Source organism: Thamnophis sirtalis, unplaced genomic scaffold (genome assembly GCF_051295495.1).
Source record: "Thamnophis sirtalis isolate CommonGarterSnake01/CBP01778 unplaced genomic scaffold, rThaSir2_p1.2 scaffold_1, whole genome shotgun sequence".
NCBI classification, from domain to species: domain Eukaryota; kingdom Metazoa; phylum Chordata; class Lepidosauria; order Squamata; family Natricidae; genus Thamnophis; species Thamnophis sirtalis.
In genome coordinates, this window is record NW_028261381.1 from 46,321,821 (window position 1) to 46,344,419 (window position 22,599).

Here is a 22,599-nt window from a genome sequence, read left to right on the forward strand (position 1 = left end):
ATTAATAGGCTTTTATATTGATTAATTTGATCATTCCTATGATACAATGGTTTATGAAGCAAAGAACCAAGGGAGAAGGATGGCTAGAAGTAATTGTATAAAAAAAATTGTATTCTTTTATTCACTAGTTATTTAAATTATTTAAAAGGATATTCTTCAATGTGTTCTCTTACTATCAAATTACACACAACCAAAAGTCTGGATAGTTGCAGATCTAGATGACATTTGTCAGTCAGTGATATAAATAACATTCTTGTTATCATTAGTAAAATGCCCAGGAAGGTTATGGAGGTTGCCGGAGAATCAACTACATACATGTGGTGGTCTCTCATGAGGAATAAGACACACAGGCAAGGTATCTCGGGATGAGAGCTCAGAACAGAGTCCGAAACTCCCTTTTATTCTTATTACACTCATTAGCATACAATGTTATCACTTAGGGCCAGAGATAGCTATGGCCAGTTACTTTTATGAGTCGTTCATCCTGTTTTCCATATCCCATGTGCTTTCATTGTTTCGTGTGCACTATGGCACATCCTGTGGGAGCAGGTCTCTGCAATTATTCCCACACATACACAGATGTTTGATGAATTGTTTGTTTGTTTGTTTGTTTGTTTTACATACATACATACATACACACATACATACATACACACATACACACATACACACATACATACTGCTACAGTCATTTCACAGTCCAGTTGTAAAGGGAAACATTTCTAAAGGCATCCTGTATTGTGAACATTGCAGATTGCAATACCATAAGAGGAGGAAGAGGAGGAGAAATAATACAAGTGTTTAAGTGGAAGCAAGAATGTTTTAATTTGAATTCCTGCATTGAGCAGGGAAGGGACAGGTTTGACATCCTGAAAGGTCCCTTCCATATATATTATTCTATGAAATCAGGTGCCCTCTGCACCGGGGCACTCTTATCTGTACATTGAATCAAAGCTACATGATATTTGGATATGTTTCTTCTGAGATTTCCATTCAGTTTTCTAATGGCCTCCAAATGACTTTGCAGAGTCTGAATGCTCCCTGTTCTCTCTTTGATTTAATAGTAGCTGCAGGTACTCTATGCTTTATATAATCAGGCTATTAATCGCTCTATGTGTCAATTTCTCAGCTGTAAAATTGAAATGATGAAGATAATAACAATCACACATTTATTATTTCCCAGAAGACTATGCTATTGCCTTGGCATTAATGGGACCCTTCATATGCTAAGTATTAAAGCATATGCTGCAGTAGTTTTGAAAACTGTGACTTAGAATAATTTTTGTTTTGCTTTAGTTTTTCTTAAATTGAGAAATCCATAGCTAGTTTGTTTTATTTACTTCCTCTGTGTGCCTGTCCTTCGGTGTTTTACAGGTCCTGGTGTTCCGATTGTCAGCCTGCACAGCACAGTTAATCCTGAAAGTAAGTTATACCAGTTCATTGGGGATTTTCTTGTGGGTTTTCTCTCTTTCAATTGAGACATTCAGGAAATTAATTTCTAAATGTCATCTTAATTACAACCTAGGAATAAACATGCACATAAGCAATAAGGACAGAGTGAAATTAATACAGTAGCTATAATTTATCAGGGATTTTTCAGACTGATCTTCCATTATTACATACTCTTTATTCCCCATTAATGCTTACAATAATTAGGTGGCACAGTGGTACAATCTCTTTAAATAACTATGCAAATTGAGTTCCTATTACAGTACTTCTAATATATGCTTTAAAACACTTTAAAGCTTAATACAATTAGTCTGGATTAAGGAATTGTTTCTGGGTGCCTGTTATCTAATTGATCCTTTTTTAATGATACAAATATTATGTGTGCTTAAATCTTTCTGTTTAAGCAACTCAACACAATCATGTGCACACATACAAATAAAACACATATGCAGTATAGTGTACACAAATACATATAGGTTTTCTATATAAGTAACTTTTCTATATTAGTATTTTTTTCAAAATATCTCCTCTTAGGAAAAATGTTGTGATCTTAACTTCATATGAGCTGAGGTGGCTCAGTGGTTAGAGTGCAGCACTGCAGGCTACTTCAGCTGACTGCAGTTCTGCAGTTCGGCTGTTCAAATCTCACCGGCTCAAGGTTGACTCAGCCTTCCATCCTTCCGAGGTGGGTAAAATGAGGACCCAGATTGTTGGGGGCAATATGCTGACTCTGTAAACCGCTTAGAGAGGGCTGAAAGCCCTATGAAGCGGTATATAAATCTAACTGCTATTGCTATTAAATCTAACTGCTATTGCTATTCATTTTGACTAGTATTACCCTAGTGTGTCCAAAAATAAAATGTTGCTGACTTTGTTTTTATAGTTGGAACATACTTTTCTCTAATAAATAACTTCCATTGTACCTGATTCCTTTATGTAAAAACCAAATTGCATATGTGGGGAAATAAATATATATACATTATTTGGGTGCAGTATGGAGTAAAACATATGTTCTGCTGAGTTCACCTTTAAGATAATATATACAAAGCCAAGAGATGCGGGGCTGACGTCGCTACAGCACAACATGCAATCTTGGAGCTCCAGGATTGCTGTTGATATCTCTGTTGCTGGATGGTCCTTTTGGACCCAAACCATCCTGTAGAGACAGTGATAGAGAAAAGCATATCCTGCTGATCTCAGGGACATCGCAAAGTCCCTGATCGATCCAGGAGAAAGCTCTTTTTGCTGGCCACAAGAGAAGCAGCCATTTTAAGATGCATAAGGTTGAGACAGATCCCTGAATGGAAGCTGAGCAGGAGAGAGTGTGTGTTGAAATTGGTGAGATAAATTTTACTATTAGAGAAGAGAATACCCAAAAGACTTAGAGTAAAGTTAAAATTGAAGACAGAAGTGAGTAAGCGGTGGATTAGCCTGAATTAAAACTATTGTGTTATCTTTTTTCTTTAATTTTGTTTCCTTTTTATGGATGAATTTTTTTACAAATACCTCTTACTTTTTAAATTGGACTGGTCTCTTTTCCCCTTCTTCTATTTTTTCTCATTTTTTGTATTTGTGGATTAAGGATTCCTATCTTATCTTTTCTTCAATGCATGGCAGGTTTATCCTTTTTAACCATATTTTTTTTAACTCAAAGAAAGTTTAAAGAGAGAGCTAAAAGCACAGGAAAAAGAAGTAATACTGCCATCTAGAGGCTGGAGGCCTGGTTACATCTGCTAATTTCAAGGCCATTGGCTTTGCTTACCGAAAGGGATAGAGAGAAAATCATGTCTTGTTTATACAGGTGCTCTTCTGAAGCAAAGAGAAAGCCCTGACTTGAAAGAGTACACTGAATTTCTTTGAAATCTAGCAAAAAGTCTTGGATGTCCTAGTGGCAGTGTTTACAACTTGGAAAAATGGCGCAATATGAAGAAGAAAAGGAAATAACTTTGCAAAGAATTATGCTAGAAATTCAAAAGTCCTAATAAGCACAGAAAGAATTGAAAAGAATCTGGGGATTATAGAACAAAGAACAGAAAAAATGGAGGGAACAGTTGAGAATATTGATGAAACAATGAAACTTGAAGATAGAGCTCAAAAAATTGCAGAAAAATATGAACAAAGTGATAAGAAAATTGTTGATACTGACAGCAAATCGAGAGTGGAGGGAAATATATATAGAATACTGAAAGGAGAGGTAGACAAACTTGATCTCTATTTCATGCTTCAAAATATAGATGAAGAAAGGGGAGAAAACTTGGCAGAAACAATGAGAGTATCTTTGGTAGAAGCACCAATGACAATGAAAGGCAAGCTGATGAAAGGATGGAGGGTTTCGATTCTTTATAAAATATGCAATGAATAACAAGTTGCAAAGAGAAGTTCACATAAGACGTATCCAGAAAACATTAGAACACAGAGTCTACAAATAGCAAGAGATATTGGACTGCACTACTACTAGAAGGATACAGGATGATGAAATGAAATGTCACAATAAAATTAAGTCAAACTTAGTTAAACTTTGAGTATTGTGTATAAGACAAAGTAATAATAGTTATAGTCAAATAAATGATTAATAATGATAATAATGTGTTTATATATACTAGATTGATATATGGAATTTTATATAAGCTGTAAATGAGGACCATGGAGATGATGTGGAAAAGCTTTTTTTTAATATATAAAAGCTAAACAATTCTATATAGAACAGAATACAAAGATGTAACACCATTGGTTGAGTCCAGGATGATGTAATGAAATGCCATAATATAAATTTAATTTAAACTTAGTATGCTTCACATAAAAATGATGTAATAATAGCTATATTCAATGAATGTTTAATAATCATAATAATTGTATGCATATTTATTAGATTGATGATATAAACAATGGAATGTGCTGAAATGAGTAAGTTGACATATGAAATTAGAGAACAAGAAGATAAATAATTTTATAGGACATGGCATCTATATAATTAGTCGTTAGATTAAAAAAATATGGAATTGAAAATTTATTAGAGAATGTTATCAACCCAAAATAATAGAATCTTAAAATGATGTGTGTGTGTGTGTGTGTATGTTTGTTTATTTATTTATTTATTTATTTATTGTGGACATGTTGAAGATGATGTAATGAACTATATAAACAAACCCATATTTAGAATACCTCGTTTAAAATAATGAAATAATAGTGACAGTCAAAAACAAATGAAGTACTATAATAATAATAATGTATACAAATATATTTGATTGACAATATGTGACTTTATATAAAATTTAAGGGATGACTATGGAAAGGATGCAGAAAAACCTTGTAACCAATCGACAGATTTTACGGAATGGAAGATGTCTTTTATGTTACGTGTTTTGTTTGTTTATGTTTGTTTAAAAAATAAAAACTTTTTTAAAAAGATAATATATACAAAGCCAAAGACCGATAAAATGTACTGTATACATTAGGTGCCATTTATCAGACAGATCATTGATTGAACATATGAAGATTATCCTTGCATTTAGCAGAGCATAGCAAAATCAAACACAGGTGAAAATGCTGACTCCATATAGTTAGCCATGCATCTTTTGGTTTAGTGACTTCTATTTCCAATTGGAAATGCAGGCTGAAACTCCAGCTGTAGTTGCCAAGGAATCTGGTCACAAAGGCTCAGTAATTAAAGTCTAGTTGGGTCACATCTGTAATATTATATGATGTTTTGGCTTAACATTCTCCAAGTGTTATAGTTCTTTTTAATTGAAATAAGACTTAATAGGTATTAATGGAAAATATGAGTGAAATGTATCTCTCTATATGTATGCATATGCAGTATAGGCATATTTATTTTACTCTTTAGAGATGGCTTTCCAAAAATTGGTCTTTAAAAATATGGACTGCATCTGTCATATAAATTGTATTTTAAATTTTCCCTCCAATTAAGCATGCATGTACATTGATTCCTTTCTTTGCTTTTTTATTTTACAGAGTTTTATATTTTAGAAAGTAACTCGGTTTTAAAAGAAGCAATTTCAATGAGAAAAAAACTACGAACAGAAACTAGAATGCTTCACATTGATGACTATGGTAAACATACTAGAAAATTTTGGAAAAGGCAATATATATTTTAAAATAGTATTTTTAATTCATCTTTCAAACTACCAGCCTTTAATGTTTTGCTCTTTTCTTAAAAGAACTTCCTTTACAGTTAACATTTCCAAAGGATTTCTCTGATCGAAATATGTATCCACTTCTCCTAATAGTGTAAGTATTACCCTGATATTATTAAAATTTGTGAAATTGACGTATTATATTGTTGACATATTATATGGCCTCAAGAATGGCCATTTTAGTTACAAAAATAGCCTTCCCAATAGTGACCTCTAAATCGTATTGGGATGACATCATACTGTATGTTCCAGGGGTGGATTTCAAACTTTTTTACTACCTATTATGTGGGTGTGGTCTATTTTGTGGGTGTGGCTTAGTGGTCATGTGAGTGGATTGGCATGGCCAACTTGATATCATTCACCAGGAGATGTCATGAATTAGATAAAATGTGGTGAAGCTCAGTTGACAACGCTCTTGCTTAGCAACCAAAATTTTGGGCTCAATTGTAATCATAAGTCAAGGACTATCTCTGCCTAGCAGCCTTGTCCTAGTAAACTCCTTCTTCTTTCTGGCAATTTTTTTCTCTGTTAGAGGCACCAAAATAATCCAGACAATGTAAGGTTTCCTGCTGCAGCAGGGAGTTGGACTAGATGACCTCTGAGTAGACTTCTAGCCCTAAATTGCTCTGCTGTTTTATCTTTCTTTCTTTCTTTCTTTCTTTCTTTCTTTCTTTCTTTCTTTCTTTCTTTCTTTCTTTCGTTCTTTCTTTCTTTCTTTCTCCCTCCCTTTCCTCTGTGGGAAGCAACCAACCCCCCCCCCCACCAAATAAAAGATTACTCCTAGAAAGACTCATTCCACATGCTTGCCATATAGATAATGAGATAATGAGTCTATAGAAAGGTTGGCTCCATTCACAAGGAAGGAATGATCCAAAGCCTTTTAGAAACACAAAGCCCATATTGCACAGACCCCAAAACTTCAAAAACATAGAACCATATAAGAATCCTACTTTTCATCCAGTTTGTTGTTCAGTTGACCCATAAATAAACTGCTGAATGTCACTTTGCAAACTTCCTGTTGAGCAGCTTTTCAATTTAAAGCATGTTTCAATTTAAAGTTTGCAGCATTAAGACTTGTGGACTTCAACTCCCAGAATTCCACAGCCAGGCATGTTCAGTTCTGATTTAAAGCAACAGCATTTTTTTTCTAATTTGCTGAAACCTGGTTAAAAAGTGAGATTACTCCTTTCTTTTTCTTTCTTTTTCTTTCTTTTTCTTTCTTTTTCTTTCTTTTTCTTTCTTTTTCTTTCTTTTTCTTTCTTTTTCTTTCTTTTTCTTTCTTTCTTTTCTTTCTCCCTCCCCTTCCTTCCTCCCTTCCCCCCTCCCCTCTCCCTCTTTTCGTTTTTAAAACCACTTTTCCCTTGCCTGAACTGGCAGGGGAAAAGGGCTTTTTTTAAAAAAAGCTTCTGACAGAGCTTTGGGGGCGTGGCCAAGCCACCATTACTATTGGTCCAGTCCGGTACGCCAGATTTTCACTACCTCTTTTGGCATACCGGACAGGACTGGGAGGAACCCACCTCTGATATATTCATAATGCAACTATAATTTTATTAAGGATCACATAAATGATTTTTAAAAAACAGAAAAAAAATATTTATTCTCATTTATGGGGGGATTGGAGGAATTGTTTACTGTGTAATTCAAGATGGATCTATATTACCTGTCTTTGTCAAATTTTTGATTCTTTTCCATTTTCAAAAACTTAGAACTTATAATAACTTTATTGTCACTTTGAATACACACTAATCGGCATACATTAAAATGAAATCTCATTGCTTATAGGTCTCAAAGGGTCACCGCCTCCAATAAACACTACATAAACATGACTAAATAAATAAATACAAAATTTATATACATAATATGTATATAACCACATATTATATGATACAGAGAAACAACACAATCTAGTTTGGATGTACATGGTGAGAAAAATGAATCTTGCAAGTTTACCAAATGGATGGCATAGGGAACAAAGCTGTTACAGAATCTGGTTTTTGTAGAATTGATGCTGACTTATGGTAAACTGCAAATTTTGATGGGATTGTGTTATTCAACTGCCATATCAATCAAGCCATCAGCTTCTTTTTTAAATATTCCAGTTGTAAACCATTGCCAGATTTTATCTTTATCCACTGTCTCTTTGGGGTTTTTTTAGATTTTGATCACGCAGTGCTTTTCCTTGCCAGCATTTTGTTCTTTGTTGTTGTTGTTGTTGTTGTTGTTGTTACTTTGATATTCATTTGAAGTTTTGTTTCCTGCACATTCAATAAGTTCCAATTTGAATCAGTGCTTGTTCTTGGCAATCTTTTATGTAATGAGTCAGTGCATGTTTTTCTTTTTTTGACCTTTTGTTTAACTTGAACTAAACCTCTGCCTCCATTTCTGCAGGACAGGTATTATTAATATATTATTGGAATAATACCTTTATGATTGTTTCTAATAAATTTAAAGGGTAGTGTTATGCAGTAGTTATCAGATTTGAAACATTCTGTCCCTACCGCAAATACACTAATCATAAAACACTTGAAAAGTGCCCAGAGTATATGCTTGCTTTGTACCTGTAAGACCAATTTCAAACACAATGGACAGTCTGAACATTTCTGGAATGATCAGAACAGCATCAGAATACATTTAACAAGGTCAGAACAATCTGCTTTGAGCTAAAAATGCTTAGAATCCAAAACATTTTTCCTACTCATACTGAAGATGTTAAACAAGTTCAAACCATATTCAAAGAGTAAAAATGGCATCTAGGCACTATTCACATCCAAAATTCCTAACAGATTAAGCCAGTTTTAAATGAAATTTAGAGGTGGGTACTTTCTGTATCCTCTCTAATTTTTGTCTATTTTGGACATGCAGAAACATTACAGGCCTGTAGTTACTGATTCGGGAAAAAAAAGATGTAAACTGACATAAACCACTTGAATAAGTTATTATTAACATCGAAAAACTATAAGAAGTATTCAAGATCCTCCTATCCTTTTTACAAATCTAACAAGAGTTTGCTCGGGTATGCGAAAAGGAGGGGAAATGACTATGCAATTCACAGCCATCATCAGTTTTATGGGAAAGTGGCAATTTGAATAATGATGAAGGGATCATTTTTATACCTTGCAGCTCATACTGATATTATGTATTATAGCAACATAAAATGGTGCTGTGGTTTGTTTTTGTTTTACCTCCTGGGTAATTGTTACTGGTGCCTCATAAAACATATAGAATGCCATTAAAGGAGCCGAGGAAAATAAAATGAAATACCATACTACATTAAAAAGTTGCAGCCCTCAGTGAATGGATATCATGCTTTCTTAAAGAAAGGTTTTTGTCTATTGAGTTATAATATTACTGAATAGATAATATATGAATGAGAAGAATGAGCAGAGTAGAATCTATTTTAATATGTCTCTTCCTCTCTTTATAATATTGAACAGAAGGAGAAATTACCACTAACTATAGTTCTCATATGAAAGTGACTTCAGGGACACCCTTGGCATAACATAAATATTTGATTTTAAAAAATGTGTATTTAATCAGTATCAGCACATTCATGGAGCATCAGTGATCTGTAAAATGAAAGAGTTATAATTTACTCTATTTATTTACTATGGATTTATTTGTTCTCTAGAGTTCTTAAATTGCACATGGTCATTTCTTATTGAAGTTGGTTTATAAGCTTATAAGCCCAAGTAAGTAAGTAAATAAGTACATAAATAAACAATTCCAATAGAATTTGGACACTGTTATTGCCTTCTTGTTCTAAATGGCTTGAATAAAATGTGGAACAATTATGTACATGGCTCTCATGGCTGCCTGGTTGTGGACATGTATATATCTGTTTAATTGCCAATGAAATAACTTAGAATATAAATAAGGTTAACTACCCTACTGTTTCTTTCTTTCACCAGAAGGAATTCTCAACATATGACTTGTTTACCTGCAGGCCATTAAACTTATTTTCCCAATTCACATAACTACTTTTAAGAATCTTCTAATTTGTTTCATTTTTCATTAATAAATACTATCATAATAAATACTATATAATAATTACTATCATGTATGTATGTATTATGTATGTATGTATGTATATATGTATATAGGGATACACCAGAAACCAAAAAAACATAGATGAATAAAGAACATTTTATTTTATATTAAAAATAATTTATATTAAAAAATAATTTAAATTAAAAAATTAAAGCAGCCTAAAATATTTGGGCAAGGTAGGAGAGTATTAGATTTTATACAATATAAATAAGTCTGTTATAAAAAGCAAGTGAGATTTCTTGATAACATTCTACAGATTGATATCTCAGTTCAGCAAGTTCATTAGATACTTACGTTCTACCTTGCATGGGAAATATTCTCATTAAAAATGTTGGGATGTCCAGACATCCAAAGTTCTGATGTACGAAAACCTAACAGATATAATTGAAATGAAAAAGGAAGTTAGACAGGAATGTCTCCTCTCTCCTTTGCTGTTTATATTAATTTTGGAAAGATTATTAAATGAAATTAGGAAGGACCAGGGAATAAAAGGTCTAAGGCACAAAAATGAAGGATATAAGACCCAAGCTTAAGCTGATGATTTAGTATTTGTTTTAGAGGATCCATTAGAATCTAGTCCAAAGTTAATTCAAAAATTAGAAGAATATGGGGAGATGGCAGGATTAAAAATTAATAAAAGCAAAATAAAAATGATAACTAAGAATATGACAAAAAAGCAAGAAGAGGAATTGGAATTAGTGACTAAAATGCAAACAATTAAGAAAGTGAAATACCTGGGGGATTTGGGTGTCAGCAAACAATTAAAGACAATAATTCTACTAAACTAATGACACAAATAAAGATTTGGAAAAATAGTAAGTTATCACTAATGGGGTGTATAGCCAAAGTTAAAATGAATATTTTACCAAGAATTTTATTTTTGTTGCAAGCCGCACCTATAAATCCTGGTAAAACTTTCTTCCAGGAACTAAACAAATGAACATCTGGGTTCATCTGGCAAGGATGAAAAGCAAGGATTAAACTAAAGTCAATGCAAGGCAGCAAGGAGAGAGGAGGCTTAGCCTTACCAGACTGGGAGTTATATGCACAAGGAGTAACACTAACATGGTTGAAGGGCTGGATGGAGTTAAAAAGGTTCCGCCACAAAACCGCGAAGACCTTATCTGCGCCGGCATAAGTGCGGAGGGCAAATCTGCGCCGTTCGAAGCGCTAAGGAAAAACGTGACCCTACTGCGATGACATAATTGCGGAGGGCAAATCCGCGCCTTCTGAAGCACTCAGCACCCTAAACCTAACCCTAAACCTAACCCTAAACCTAACCCTAAACCTAACCCTAAACCTAACCCTAAACCTAATCCTAACCCTAACCCTAACCCTAAACCTAACCCTAAAGCAAACCCCTAAACCTAATCCTAACCCTTACCTTAATTTAAATCGGCTTTCTGCCGCCACGCTGTTTTAAAGCGCCCTTCCGTCGCCGCGCTGTTGTCGCGGTGGTGATGACCTGCAGTGATGATGTTGCAGCTTTAGCGATGCGGTTTCATCACCGCTATTTTGACAAGCGTGGTTTTGTTGTGCCACGAGTTAAAAAATAAAAGAATCTTGATCTTAGAAGGTCACGATCTGCAAGTAGGTTGGCACATGTTCCTATGGGATGGTAAAAACAAAATGCACAAATACTTTTAAAAACATTAAAAACGTGCTATTGCAAAACTGGCTCAAAATAAAAACCCACTATGTGAAAATCCCGAATTGGCTATCCCGACAGAAAGGATGACGCACCCAAACTTTACAGATATGAATAAAGTGATAAGATACAGAGACTTAATTGATGGACAGGAAATTTTAAAACAATTGAATAATTGGCATAACAAACATGAAAGTGGACTGGCTAACCTACTTGCAAATCAAAGCTAAACACAATAATGATATTAAATTATACAACATCCAAATGGAACCACACAAATTAGACAAAATAATTCAAAGTACAGAAAGAAAGATGATAGGGATAATATATAAATTTCTTCTGAAATATAAAATGGAAGAAGAAATAGTGAAGGAACAAATGGTAAGATGGACATAGAACTTTGGCTGCAATATTGAATTAGATAAATGGGAAAAATTTGGGGAGAAATTTAAAAATGGACTGTGCTGAAATGGACAAATTAACAAAAGAAATTCAGGGAAAAGAAGAGACAGAATATTATCAGAAATGGAAAAAATGGTATAGGTGAATGGAGGAAAGAAACAAGCCAATAAAGCCCTAAAATAGAAGTTAAGGAGGATTACCATGTATATATGGGTTTTAGGGTTTTATTAACATTTATAGGCCGCCCTTTTCCCTGAGGGGACTCAGGGCGGCTTACATAAAATCAAGGGAGGGGTATACAAACAATAGCACAGACAAAACATAGAATAAAATCATGAGCAACATTCATTCATCATTCGGGTGGGGGCAATTATCCTTGTCCCCAGGCCTGACGGGCTAGCCAGGTCTTAAGGGCTATGCGGAAGGCCTGGACGGTGGTGAGGGTACGAATCTCCACGGGGAGATCGTTCCAAAGGGTCGGAGCTACTACTGAGAAGGCTCTCCTCCTTGTAGTTGCCAGCCGGCACTGGCTGGCAGATGGAACTCGGAGGAGGCCTAGTCTATGAGATATAATTGGTCGCAGGGAGGTAATTGGCAGAAGGCGGTCTCTCAAGTACGCAGACCCACTACCATGGAGGGCTTTATGGGTGACAAGTAGCACCTTGAAGCGCACCCGGAGATCGACAGGTAGCCAGCGCAGCTCGCGGAGGATAGGTGTTATGTGGGTGAACCGAGGTGCACCCACGATCACTCGCGCGGCTGCGTTCTGGACTAGCTGAAGTCGCCAGATGCTCTTCAAGGGCAGCCCCATGTAGAGCACATTGCAGTATTCCAGCCTAGAGGTCACAAGGGCCCCAGTGACTGTTGTGAGAGCCTCCCAATTCATGTAGGGTCGCAACTGGCACATATATGCACTCAAGAAGTTGAAACTTATTAGAGGTAATCACCCAATAAATTAGATACATAAGTAAAATAAGAGGGTTAAAATGGTGAAACTCAAATGAAATATATTAGAAGGGGAAATAACATAAGGAGAATTGTACCGATTTGAAACTGCTATAAGAACCTGAAGTTCCAATGTATTGTGTAAATGTAGTTTATGTCTAAATTTTGTTTGTATGTATTTTGTATGTTTGAAAATAAAAAAAAATGTTGGGATGTCCATTTCAATGATAGTAAGACTAGCATGGAGGGGGAAAAAACATTTAGAACAATATTCCATGGTAGTACTTTGAGTTCAGTCTAGAAGCCCTCTAGTTAAGCTGCTCTAATACTTCTTTAAAATAAAATTTTATTAGCCTCTTATAAAACATGCAAAAGTAAAGGAAGGGAAGGAAGTTAATTTACAAAATTATCCCTTATTTTAAATTGCAAAAAACTTTCACCTTTTCTATTACCTTTTCACCCGTCCTAATCTTCATGATCACAAATGTATTTTTCTGTTTCATACTAAAAGTCTATAAGAGATTTCCAGTTGATCATAAATGTATGGTAGACATTGTTTTTTTCTCTAACTGAAGAAGTTAATTTAGCTATCCCTATGACTTTTAGCAACTTCACCAACCATTGCTCTGTTGTAAGTAGTGTGAAATCTTACCATTTTAGAGCATATAATAATTTTGCTCCAATTGTCATATATAAAAACAAAGTCCCATTATTATTTCTAATTGCTTATCCCGTTAGTCCCAAAATAAGATTCTCTGGTTATAGTTGTATTTTAAGTTTTAATAATATTTCAATTAATGCATTTTTATCCAACATGTTTTAGCTTTTTTTACATGTCTACTAAATATGATAAATATGTCTCTTCATGTTGTTCATATTTACAACAAAGATTAAAGTAATTTTATATATTCTACACCAGTGATACTGAAACTTTAGGCTCGCATGCCAAAAGTGGGGGGCGTGCAGGGGATGTGTGTGCAGGCATGCCACATATGTGCATGCTTCCCCCCTTTACGGGCATATGCGTGCAACCAGCATTCCCCCCTCCCCTGCTTTTGGCACTCTTTTTTCGCCCTCTCCAGGCTCCAGAGGCTTTCTAGGAGCCTGGGGAGGGCGAAAACAGCCTCCCCGCTCCCCGAGCCCTCCAGAGGCTTTAGGAGTTTCCTGAAGCCTCTGGAGCATAACAAACTGCCCCTGTGGGCAAACCGGAAGTTCAGGAACAGACTTCCAATTTGTTCATAGGGCCGATTTCGTTCTCTGGAGCCTTCAGGAGGCTTCTCTGAAGGCTCCGGGGGGCAAAAAACGACCTTACAGCCAAACTGGAAGTCACTTCCTGTTTGTTCATAGGGCCATTTTTTGCCCCCCCCCCCGAGCTTTCAGGTATGCACACTGGAGCTGACAGGACAATGCCTCGCGTGCCCTGACAAATGACTCCATGTGCCACCTGTGGCACACGTGCCATAGGTTCACCATCACAATTCTTGACAGTTTTTCTTGCAATAAACACCAATGATACATAACTTTATAAATATTCCCTTTAAAGCTGGAACATAATGTAAATTTCAATTCTTTCAACCACATATTTTCCCAATGGTCCATTTGTATATTATAGCTAAAGGTTTTCGCTTTTTTTACAATACATTATTTCCCTTGTTCTTTTTCTGTCTTAAATTTCAATAAAAGTTAATCTATTTTAGCAGTAACATGTTCATCATTATGCTGTACATAATTCTATTTCAAATTCAATATTACCCTGTGTAAAATCATAATATCTTTTATCTACTATAAATTTTTATTTTAATTGTACATAAGAAATCATCAACAACATCCCTCAGTTATTGAATCTTCTTTTGATTTCATTTTACAATCCCCTTGAAAAAATTGAGTACATCTCGGTAGAATAACTACATGTTTACTCATCATTTCTCATCTCTAAAATACTTCTTGTGCTGATAAGCTCTTCTAATACTGTTGAAATATGATTTCTAAGCACTCTTGCAATTATAGCAGCTATATTTTAAACAGCCTGTGGCTTATAAATATTTTTCAAACACAAATTCATATTTTAGCATTAATTATGTGAATTGGATGCTATCATATTAAATATAATGTAGTTTGCTTAATTTCACCTATTATAGCTTATACATATGTGTTTCTTATTCATCAAATGAATACAAATTTAAAAGAATAGGGCTTAGCTTTAGGTGTGAACATATTCAGTTTCTCAACCTATAACATGCAATAATATCAATAATATAATAGAAAGTGACAGATGCTATGCTGTTAACTAACAAGTTCAGCCATGTGGTCCCTCCAAACTAAATAAAGACAATTTGTGAATTATTAATATCCATATAAATAGTTGCATTGGGAACACAACAGAACACTTACTGTCATTGTTTTGGGGAGTCAGATATAGCAACAAAACTGCAGACAAATTAAGAAGATGCTGTGTTTGCAAAATGGTGTAGATATGCAAATGGATAGTATTCTAAAAAAAAAAAGTTTGCAAGCTGGTTTCCTTTGAGATTTGGTAATTTTAACTAAAACATTAAAAAGAAATGGTTTATAGTTCTTGATACAATCATAAAAAATATGGTTGATAAAATGCATTGATTGCACAGATTGGAATATTTTTGAAGATACCTCTGCAGATTTGGATGAACTTACAGATTCTGTAACATCATATGTTAGTTTTTGTGAAGACATGTGTGCCTACCAGAAACCTGGGAATACACAGTAACAACAAGCCTTGGTTCACAGCTAAATTCAAGCAGCTACATTGTGGCAGAGAGGACATCTAAAGGAAAGGAGATAGAATGCTGTACAATCAGGCCAGAAATGTATTAACAAGGGAGACCAGAGCAGCCAAAAGAAGCTACTCTGAAAAGCTGAGGAATCGGCTCTCAACAAAGGAACCGGCAAATGTGTGGAAAATATCACTGGTTATAGTAAACCACCTTTCCATGCTTAAGGAAATTGACAACTGACAGATGACCTGAATGTGTTTTACTGTAGGTTTGAGACTGTTGCCTCCATCTCAGATACATGAACAACAGCCAAGCCTCCTACAACTGACCTTTAGGGCCCCCACCTCTGATGATCACAGAAAAAGATTGTGAGATCTATTTCATAACAAAAAGCCTGGGAAAGCACCAGACCCAGACAGGGTAAATCCTTCTTGGAAGCTTGTGCTGACCAACTTCACCAGAGGTGGGTTCCTACCAGTTCGCACCTATTCGGTAGAACCGGTTCGTCAAATCTACCAAACCGGTTAGAAGAGGTTCCACCAGTGGACCCGGAAAGCAGGCCACACCTATAGAAGAGGTTCCAAAAAATTTTGAAACCCACCACTGAACTTCACACACATCTTTAATAAATAACTAGATGTGTGTTATGTTCCATCTTGCTTCAAATGTTCTACTAACATCCCAGTACTGAAGAAACCCTCTATCAAGGAGCTGAATGATTACAGACCAGTTGCTCTGACATCCATAATTATGAAAACCTTTCAAAAGTTAGTGCTGGCGCACCTGAAAATCATCACGGATCCACTATTAGACCCCATGCAATTTACCTACCAAGCAAAGAGATTAGCAGATGATGTTGTTAATATGGCTCTGCATTACATTGTACAATATCTTGGATCTCCAAGGACCTATGCAAGGGTCTTTTTTGTAGACTTCAGCTTGGCATTCAATGCATCATTCCAGATATTCTTCTAACTACACTGATTCATCTAGCCATGCCTGACGACATTTGTACATGGATCATAAGCTTTCTAATAGCAGGAAGCAGCAGGTGAAGCTAGGCAAAATCACATCAGATTTACAATTAGCACAGCCCCACCTCCCAGGGCGTATGCTCTCTCCACTTCTCTCTATATACCAACGACTGCATCTCAAAAGATCCCTCTGTTAAAAGTACTGAAGTTTGCAAATGATACAACTGTGATTGGCCTCATTCAAGATAACAATGAACCTGCATATAGATGGGAAGTTGAACAATAGACTTGTGGTGTAGCCGGAACAATCTTGAACCGAAAACACTCAAAAATATAGAAATGACAGTAGGTTTTAGGAGAAGTAGGTTTTAGGAGAAGCTCTCTTATTCTACCATCTTTTACAGTACCAGACAACATAGTATCAATAGTAGAGGCTTTCAAGTTTCTAAGTTCTATAATATCTCAAGACTTAAAAGGGACATGTAAAATAAAAAATGTCCTAAAGAAAACACAATAAAGAATGTTCTTCCTACTCAGGAAGCCAACTCAGAAAGCTCAGACAGCCCAAGGAGCTGCTGATACAGTTCTACAGAGAAATTATTAAAGCTCCTCTATAACTATCTGGTTTGGCACTGCAGCCAAACAAGACAGACACAGACACAGACTTCAACAGATAATTAGAACTGCAGAAAAAACAATTGCTACCAGCCTGCTTTCTATTGATGGTCTATATACTGCATGAAGCAGAGAGAGAAAGCTATGAAAATATCTACATAGCCTCACATCCTGGACATAAACTGTTTCAATTTCTTCCCTCAAAACAATGCTATAGGACATTGCATGCCAAAACAACTAGACACGAGGACAGTTTTCCCCATGCCATCACTCTGCTGAACAACTAATTCCCACAACACTGTCAAACTACCATAATTTTCAGAGTATAAGATGCTCTAAAGTATAAGACTCACCTAGCTTTTGGGGAGGAAAACAAGGGGGAAAAAATCTGCCTCTGCCTCCCCGCAATTTGCCTCCTTTCAGCAAACAGCAAACAGTACAGACGATATACACTGTTTATGGTGTTACATTTCAGACTATACTTGTACATATGCTATTAAAATTGATGTGGCTTTCTGGAAGTATAGTTATTCTCTGCTATTTAAAAGATACAATAGCATTGGGCTTCATCAGATCAAGCATTTATTTTAAAAAGCTTCTTCATTTTGTTGTCTAGAATAATAATAAAGCAGTCTTTAAAAAATATGTCTAATAATTTGAACATTCTATAGGCATTGACTTATCTCCTTGCAGCAAACAGCCTCTTTCAATTTCAGTTTCAGCACGGCCTCCTGATGATGATCAGCTGTTTAAGGATGCAGAGTTTGCCATAGCCTATTGCCGCCTCCGCAAGCCCCATTTTCTCTTTGCTGCAAGGAAGTAAATTGCTGGGAGGTAGAGGCCAAAGGATGGGGGACAGTAGGTGGGCAGGGCTTCATTCAGTGTACAAGATGCAACCAAATTTTCATCCTCTTTTAGGGACGAAAAAGGCGTGTCTTATACTCTGAAAAATATGGTACCTAGTAGGGCTGTATTACTATTATCCTTCTCATCTTTTCCATCTATTCCATATTTTCTTAGGACTATAACTTTGTTGCTTGTATCTTATGATTTATATTTATTGTTTTATTAGTATCCTAGTATGATTTATGTTTATTTAGTACCCTATGACAATCACTGACTGTTGTATCTTATGATTTATGATGAATGTATCATGATTATAATCATGATTTATCATTTGTTGCTTTTATGTACACTGCAAGCTTTGTATGTACACCAGTATTAGGAAAAGTGGGACAATAACATAATACAGAAATGCCTCCAAACATTTTCTGAGCAACTAAATGGCAGAGTACAATTTTAAAAGTAAAAGAATAAATGAATATTGCCAATTTGAGTAACTTAGTAACTTTAATTTTTAGTTGCTCTTAATTAATAAACTTAATCATTCACTCGCATATATACTTTATTTTTACAGAAGGAGTTTGTTATTTTTCTAAGATAACTATTGTATACTCATTTCTGTTTTTCTCAAAAAGGTGAACTGTTCCCCCACTTTCTGCCCTACCTTTACCTTTTCTGTGATTCATTTTCACATTAACAGAAGTTATTCTTAGAAATATCTTCACAAAATAATGAAAAGTCAATAAAAGAAAATCTGTCAAGAAAGACCTTCAGGGACTGATTTAATTTGCCTTGGATCTTTCAGAAAAGCAGGAGTTAGTAATCCTCAATCCAATTTTCCAGGAGCTCTACTCTGAAACTGTCAAATTAGTCTCTTTGTATAATTAAAAAGAAAGACAAAAGTACCTAAGAATACAGAATTAGTTTCTGAGGTCAATGTGATAATTGTATTCTGAATGAATATAGTTTTCCTGAGGGAAAAAAACTTCACATATACATACTTTTTTTTAAAAGAAAATGTTCAAACAGTGACCATCTCTTTTTTTGTATCAGCAAAAATGAAAAGAAAAGAGATATCACTATTTGGACATAATAATGATATATAAATAATAACAATTTGTTAAATTTATATTCCACCTGATTCTCAACAACTCTGAATTATGTAAAAGCAGTCAGGATTCTGCCTGCCCCTCAACATGGTAACTCCAAATCTGATGCATAGGAAGATGCTGCCAAAACAAAGTTTGTATTTGAAATTGAACTTGATCAGATTGGGGAAAAAGAATCATCTGTAGAAAAAAGAATCATCTGTAGAGAAGTATCTAGTTATTGTCAACTATCCAGTTTAAGCACCTCCCCTTTATTAACATCTTCTTTCCCGATCACACAATTTAGAATGAGGCCAGTATTAAAAGACTGAAAACAATTCCAAAGACCATGTTTTGTATGCTGTGTTATGCTGCCTGTTATCAAATTCAACATCTTCATAGTTCTGTCATTAAACATTACTTAACAAAAATATGAATAGAATTTACCAAACATTCAATAATAATTACAAACAAGTATAAACAGAAAATGGTTGTAATTTTGTGCAGCATTTGGATAAGGTTTTAATACTTCAAAAGGGTAAGATAATGAGAACTGAAATGGTATAGGACTTCCTGCCTGAGCAGGGGGTTGAACTAGAAGACTCCAAGGTTTCTTCCAACTCTGTTATTCTGTTATTATTAATAATGGAACATAGGTTTGAGCAATGGGATGAAATTGAAATGAATAAGCTAGAATTGAACAGAGAGAAATGTCAATCTGCATCAAGATAAGAAATGTTAAATGTACAATGTGAAAATGTCGAGATTTGGCTCGCAGTAAAATATGAGAAAGGGATTTAGGTGTCCTTGCTGACCACAGTTTAAATCTGAGCCAGAACCCTGATGCATTTGCTAAAAAGGCAGATGTTATCTTGGATGTGATTTAAAAAGATGGTAAGTGCTTAGTACTAAAATAAGTATAGTTTTGCTACACTACTGGTATTGTATTTTTAAAAATGGAGTTAAAAATAACCAACAACAGCATTAAGAGAGTGGGTTTAAGTATACTTGATGCATGATTTATTGTTTACATTTGTTTTTGAAGTGTGTTGTTATAGAAGATGGGATCAATGCAAACAAAAAGCTATTTGTAACCACTCTCAAAATATGCAAGCAAGACTTGAAAACATACTAAATCATAAAATCTCTCCACGATGATATGACCAGCTGATAACATCATTAGATTTTTTTTGAGGGGGGGGGACTCTAGAATATCCATATTCTGGACTAGAAAGATACAGTGAAAAAGCTGTTTGAGAAACTAGAGACTATGATAGTATTAGTTGGAAACCACAAAGAGAACAATGTTTGTGTGCTGAGTGGTAGTTCTTCTATAATTTCTGGGGGGGGGGGGGTGGAATCCTAGGAAACTCAGAGAAGGTGAATACTACCTTTGATTTGTAAGAATCAGAAATTAGCTTCCTGAATAAATGATTATTTTCTTTAAGGTACAGATAAAATGCATTTGCATCAATGGTAAGGAAATGTTTTAATTCTGATGTGAGAGAGTAGCATTATAATGTAATGGAGCTGTAATAACCATTCAGTATTGGAAATATGAGTGTCAGTGTAGTTTTTGTTATAACAGTGTGCTAAGATACTGGTTTATTCTTCCATCAAAATTTGAGTCCATGGATGGACAACAAATGTTTCCTGTGATACATCTGTGGAAAAGCAGACTGTTGTATTTCCCCCCAAAGAGGAACAAGATAAAATGGAGGAAAATACAAGGAAGAAGTTAATATGATAGTTTCCTCAAATAGCAGTTTTTGAAGAAGATGCTTATCAGCAGTGACCCATGCTGTGTTTGTTCTTCTTTGATGGGTCATCATTTTCTTGCATGGATTTTTTTTTCTCCCCAGAGGATACATTTAAAGCTTCTACATGGGAATTGTGAAATATGTTGAAAGTGGGCTCCACCCACCAGCCTGGACACTTCTGTACATGCGCAGAAGTGCCACGTATGCACATGAGTGAACCGGAAGTAAAACCGATATAAATCCACCACTGGTGCTGTTGTAAATTTAAACAGTCATGAAACGAATGGTTGTAAGTTCAGGACTTCCTGTACTTACAGAGCCAGTGTTGTTCATTGTTTTGGACAGTCCAAGGAAAGGCAGAGGAATACCAGTTTAGCCTTCCCCCAAAACCCATAGAGGCATAGTTTTTCTCCTAGACATTGGGTTGAGTTGAATCAGAGCATTAGGAATATGGGTTGCTATGGTGACTTATTGGGAAGGGTATCAGTGGTGAGTTCCAGGAGGTACGGCCTGGTACAATTGTACCAGTGGCAGCTGAGAGCAGTGACCACTGTACCGTAATGGTGTTTCAGTGGCCCCACCCACCCGCCCCTGTTCCTTGCCTCTTTTTGAGGGAAATGGGCCAATTGTGCACATGCATATAGTGTACGGCACCTGCGTGACCTCGATGAGCAGCTGGGGTGCCGCAGGGAGGTGGTGTTCACAGGTGTGCACAGCGCACATTCTGGGAGTGGACATCTGGCTCTGTCGCAGCATACCAGTTGTGAGGGGATCCAGAACCCACCACTGAAGAGTATGATATATTTATATTGGTTTTAGTGATTTTTCTGTAAATTATTTAGAATTTTTGTGTGAGATAGATGGTTATTTAAACTCTATGAATAAATAACTAATTACTCCTTGTTCTGTACATTTTAAGCTGGCAGAAGCAAATATCATAGACCACATTTATTGTTCATTGCCCAGATTCATTTGAATGGGCAATACACAAATCTTATAAAATAAAGTAATGAGGTAAATATTGATCCATGCATTCTGAAATGAACAATGCAAGTGGAGGTAATCCCAAACTAATCAAAAATGCCTTTTATTGGAAAGAAACTGGCATTGTGTTCTATTGTTTATATGTGCCCTATATCATGCCCTTTCTTCACCAACTGGAATAAATACAAGGAAGTTATTTGCTCCACCCTGATAGAATAAACAGTGTCAATAACATACCTACTCACTATGTTTTTGCTAATTAATCAGCTTCTTAGAAGCCAGTGTTTCTACTTGTTCTTTTAGCCTACTACTAAAGATATCTACTTGTCTTTTACTACAACTACCAAACCAAAAAAAAACAAAAAAACAAAAACAACACACAATATCCATAAAAAGTTTAATTGGAAAATTATATTATGTATGCCATATTATTAAATACAAATAAAGAACAATTTATAACTAATTAAAAAAGGTAAAACTGGAAAATTTCCTTCAGAATGTGTCAAAGATTCTTTATAGGGATTCTCAGTCATCTAGGTCGTGGTTGTCCCAATGATGCTTTTTCAAAAGACATCTGGACTTGTGTTTTTTTTTTTTTTATTTGAAGACGTTTTGATTTTCATCCAAGAAGCTTATGTAGCCTATTGAACTAAAGAAGCTTCTTGGATAAGAACTGAAATCTCTGCCATTTGAAAAATGTTGCCATTTGAAAAAGCATCTTTGGGATGAAGATTTTCAGTCATCCAGGCAGAGTTGTCTGGATGTTGAGTCATGGCAACTGAACTTATTTTTTTGTTGGTTTGAGACATTTCACTGACTGGCTTTTTCAGTCTGAACAAGTTGGTTAGTGGAATCAGAGTAGAGTAGAATACAGGTAGAATCTGAGGTTGGTGCGGGAATACCTCTAAAAATTTTAGGAGTTGGCACTTTCCAACTCCTC

General features: G+C 35.3%; 1 protein-coding gene across 1 annotated transcript in view; it reads left to right on the forward strand.

The window, feature by feature from the left end:
- Nucleotides 1-22,599, forward strand: part of DPP10 (dipeptidyl peptidase like 10) — a 273,664-nt gene that overhangs the window by 230,754 nt on the left and 20,311 nt on the right. The window contains exons 17-19 of the mRNA XM_087707706.1: nucleotides 1,375-1,422; nucleotides 5,422-5,520; nucleotides 5,628-5,697. Coding sequence (XP_087563832.1) covers nucleotides 1,375-1,422; nucleotides 5,422-5,520; nucleotides 5,628-5,697 — 217 coding nt within the window. The remainder of the gene's footprint in view (nucleotides 1-1,374; nucleotides 1,423-5,421; nucleotides 5,521-5,627; nucleotides 5,698-22,599) is intronic.